This window comes from Terrapene carolina, unplaced genomic scaffold (assembly GCF_002925995.2).
Source record: "Terrapene carolina triunguis isolate 2854851 unplaced genomic scaffold, T_m_triunguis-2.0 Scaffold26108, whole genome shotgun sequence".
NCBI lineage: Eukaryota > Metazoa > Chordata > Testudines > Emydidae > Terrapene > Terrapene triunguis.
The window spans coordinates 1,532-5,748 of record NW_020690459.1 but is presented as its reverse complement, the minus strand read 5'-3'; the positions used below and the strand labels follow the sequence as shown (position 1 = coordinate 5,748).

The 4,217-nt window shown below is 61.8% G+C and overlaps 1 protein-coding gene across 1 annotated transcript in view; it reads left to right on the top strand.

Moving 5' to 3' along the window:
• Nucleotides 1-81: 81 nt before the first annotated feature.
• The window catches only part of LOC113408883 (extracellular matrix protein 2-like), a gene marked incomplete at its 5' end in the record, with an annotated part of 4,970 nt that continues 834 nt past the window's right edge, over nt 82-4,217 (top strand). Inside the window, 3 exons of the mRNA XM_026662329.2 lie at nt 82-239; nt 3,461-3,600; nt 3,815-4,141. Coding sequence (XP_026518114.2) covers nt 82-239; nt 3,461-3,600; nt 3,815-4,141 — 625 coding nt within the window. The remainder of the gene's footprint in view (nt 240-3,460; nt 3,601-3,814; nt 4,142-4,217) is intronic.

The window sequence follows — 4,217 nt, the reverse complement described above, 5'->3', positions numbered from 1 at the left end:
CTGGGAGCCAGGACTCCTGGGTTCTCTCCCCAGCTCGGGGGGTGTTCAGGGGTTCACCCCGAGGTCCCCGTCTCTCGACAGGGCTCGATAGGCTGTTGACCCTGGAGCTGGAAGGAAACGACCTGCATGACGGGAACGTGATCCCAACGTCCTTCACAGCCTTGCGCAGCCTCATGTACCTGCGGCTGGATCGGAACCGGTTCCGGGCCATCCCCTCGGGCCTGCCCCCTTCCCTGCAGGTCAGCCTGGGAGCCCAGGGCCACGGCCCTCCGCCCCATCCCGGGTCTCCATGTGGCAGCCGTCAAGTGCTGGGGGGCTCTCTGGGGCAGAGTTAAAGTGAAGGTGTCTGAGTGACTATGGGGCAGTGTCACGATGACAGGATGGGGTCTCTCTGGGGTGGATTTAAGGTACTGTGGGCCTCTGTGGGACAGAGTTAAGGTGAAGCTGCAGGGGTTTTCTGAGGGGCAGAGTCAATGTGAAGGTGCTGGGAGTTTCTGGCGGGCAGAGTTTGTGAGGAAGTAGAACTGTTCTTAATGTTTCCTCTGAATACTATGTGGGTGCCTCAGTTTCCCCTATGCATTTCTTAAGTCTCTAGGTGGTGCGGAAAGGCCAGTGTCCATAAATCACTGACACTCTGTCTCCCTGGCAACAAATGGCCAGGCTCCTTCCCCCCCTGCAAGGAAATAGCTAAAGGTGAACAAAGAGATCAGGTGACCTCCTGGCTCAGGAAAGAGACAAAGCCAAGAGAAGGAGGGGCTAGAGGGGGTTTGGGAGTTGGAGCTACCTGGGGACTAGGAGGGAGGGCAGACGGGGGTGTCTGGCTCTCTGAACCCCAGAATGGACCCGGCCGAGGGGTCCCGTTCGCCGCTGGCCCTACAAGCTCTGTTTTAGACCGTGTTCCTGTCGTCTAATAAACCTCTGTGTTACTGGCTGGCTGACAGTCACCTCTGACTGCGAAATGGGGGGTGCAGAACCCTCTGGCTGCCCCAGGACCCCGCCGGGGCGACTCACTGTGGGAAGCACATGGAGGGGCATATGCTGAATGCTCCCAGGAGAGACCCAGGAGGTGAAGCCGTGTGAGCTTCTTGCCCTGAAGACAGACTGCTCCAAGGGAGAGGAGGCTCCCCAAAGTCCTGACTGGCTTTGTGGGGAGCAGTTCCAGAGCATCACCCGGGGACTCCGTGACAACTGGTGTCAGCGGTGGGATGTACTGCACCCTGTGAATGGCGCTTCTTGCAGTAAGTGACTGGGGAGCAGTAAAACAGGGGGGATACCAAGGACCAGGCATGCTGAAGGCTCAGAGAGGGACGGTTTCAGGGGGCGATTAACCCCTAGGAGTGTGTGACCAGCGAGAAGGACTGTTGGAGTAACGGGGTCCCCCTGAGGACTGAAGCGAGCAGTCTCAGGGCGGAGGAGCTTGCCGCTCGACCCTGGGAGAGAGAAGGACTTTTGCTGTAACAGGGTTCCCCTGGGGATTGCAGCGAGCGGTCCCAGGGGCGGAGGAGTCTGAAGCTCGACCCTGGCAAAGAGGTGGTGACCACGAGAAGGGCTGGCACACTAGGGGTTCTTCCTGGAAACCGTGGGGAGCTGAGAGCACACGGGCCTCTGAGTCCAAAGCAACCTGGGAACAGCGGAGTGATGGCCTATCACCATCTCCTCAAGAAGGACATTGTGATCCTGTGCAAAAAGAGAGGGTTACGCATTGGGAAGTTCACCAAGGCCCAGTTAATCGTGCAGCTGGAGGACGAGGACCGCTCTAAGGAGCAGATTCCTGACCCAGACGGGGCTACAAGAGGATCTGGGAGCAGCTGGAGCAGTAGCCAGGCATCCCCAAGAGTCTGGTCCCCAACCAGACGGGGGTCTTCACGATCGGGTTCCCCATCAGGGGATCGGAGATGGATGGGATTGGAGCTGAGTCCGAGAGAGCGAGAGGACCATGAGAGACAGCGAGAGCCTGAGGAAAAGCTGCAGGAGAAGCAGCAGCAGCATGGACTGGCGATGGCGGAGCGGAGAGGCATAGGGGGCTCCCCAGGGGTGAATGGGGATAGACCCCGGGCTGCCAGTTCCGCAGGGAACCTCGACACTAAATTGCTGCCCCTGGTTAAGGAGGGGGGGGATGTGGATGCCCACCACACGGCCTTCACGCAGGCTGGCGATTTGAACCAGGGGGACCCTGCAGAAAAGCCCCGGTATCTAGCTCCCTTCCTGGGTCCCAAGGCCATAGACGCCGTCAGCCAGATGGGTGGGGTGGTGGACAGGCTCCCACTCCTGGCCCCGGCCTATGTGTCCGCATGGAGTCTCTTGGGCTCAGGCCCCTCGGACCCCCAGTGGGAGCGGAAGGTGGGGGTCAATGGGGGGACCTGCCTGGGATGGCGAGATTGTCGGGCCCCGGGTGGTGCAGCCGCAGATGCTGAGGGGCTGTGAGACCTGGGTGAAGGTCCCCGGGATGAAGCCCCTCACCCTCCCATGGCCCGGATCCCTGTGCAGACCCAGGAGGGGTCGGGCTGGCTGGTCGTTGGGGTTCTCCAGGATATTGGCTGTGAGGTCCTGTTGGGGGGTGACTGTGTCTCTTTGGGACAAGCCCCTGTAACGGCCGAGGATTTAAATTTGAATCCAGGGAACCAATTGGCTAAGATGGAAATGGTCAGTGAAAATGCAAATGACCTGGCTGGCGGGGGGAGGAGCTGCAGGGCTCAGGATACCTGCCCACCTGTAACTAGATCCCTGGGGCTGAGTGGGACAGAGAGATGCTCCCCGCCCCCCTGCACACCGGAGAGGGGGCTCATGCTGGCTCTGATGCTGTGACCAAAGCAGAGAGCTCCCTGCCTGCCCCCACTGGGACAGCCAGGGCAGCGCTGGGCACGGTGGGAGCCGAGACCCCAGCTGAGTGGGGGGGGACACAGGCAGGGCAGGTCAGGTCGGCTGCCAACCAGGTTTGCCTGGTCCAGGCGTGCTGCTGGGAAGTGATTACACAGCAGGGAGGGAGCTACCAGGGACAGGGCTCAGGGGGGCTGTGACCCCAGGCCCAGCCAGCGAGAGGGAACAGGTCCCACTCCCTTCCCCAGCAGCTGAATTCCAGACCGAGCTGCAGAGGGATCCCTCCTTGGAGAAGCTGAGGGAACTGCTGGCCACAGCGCTGCAAACCCCCTTGGGGAAGGCTGCAGAGACAGAGTGTCGGTGATTTATGCACACTGGCCTTTCCCCACCACCTAGAGACTTAAGAAATGCATAGGGGAAACTGAGGCACCCACATAGTATTCAGAGGAAACATTAAGAACAGTTCCACTTCGTCACAGAGTTAAGGTGACGGTGCTGGGGGTTTCTGACGGGCAGAGTTAAGGTGAAGGTGCTGGGAGTTTCTGGCGGGCAGAGTCAAGGTGAAGGTGCTGGGGGTTTCTGACGGGCAGAGTTAAGGTGAAGGGATCTCTGTGGGGGGGCCGTAACCCTGAGCTTTCCCCAGGAGCTGCATCTCGACTCCAATCACATCGAGGAGGTGCGGGAGGGGCTGCTCAACAAGACCCTGAACCTCAGCGTCCTGGTTCTGAGCAACAACAGGCTCCAGGAGGATGGGATTGCGCCACGGGCCTGGATTGACCTCCCGTGAGTCACCCTGCGGGCAGAGAACCCCGGCGTCCAGCTCCCAGCCCCCACTCCCCTCCCAGAGCCGGGGAGAGAACCCTGGCATCCGGGCTCCCAGCCCCCCCCCTCCCAGAGCCGGGGAGAGAACCGAGGTGTCCTAACCCCAGCCCCCGCTCCCCTCCCAGAGCCGGGGAGAGAACCCAGGCGTCCTAACCCCAGCCCTCCGCCCCTGCAGGAAGCTGGAGTCCCTGGACCTCTCCTACAACCGGCTGGTGCACGTGCCGTCCTTCCTGCCGCGCCGGCTGCGCCAACTGACATTGCACCACAACCGCATCGAACGCATCCCGGGCTACGTCTTCGCCCACCTGCGCCCGGGGCTGGAGTTCCTGCACCTCTCTCACAACTGCCTGCGGGCTGAGGGCGTCCACGCCACCTCCTTCGCCGGGCTGGGCCGCTCGCTGGCCGAGCTGCTGCTGGACCACAACCGGCTGCAGGCCGTGCCCCGGGGGCTGCTGGGCCTCAAGGGGCTGCAGGTCCTGCGGCTGAGCCACAACCTCATCAGGTAGGGCAGGGAACCCCGGCATCCAGCCTCCGCCACCCCCGCTCTAACCCACCAGCCCCACTGCGCACCCAGAGCC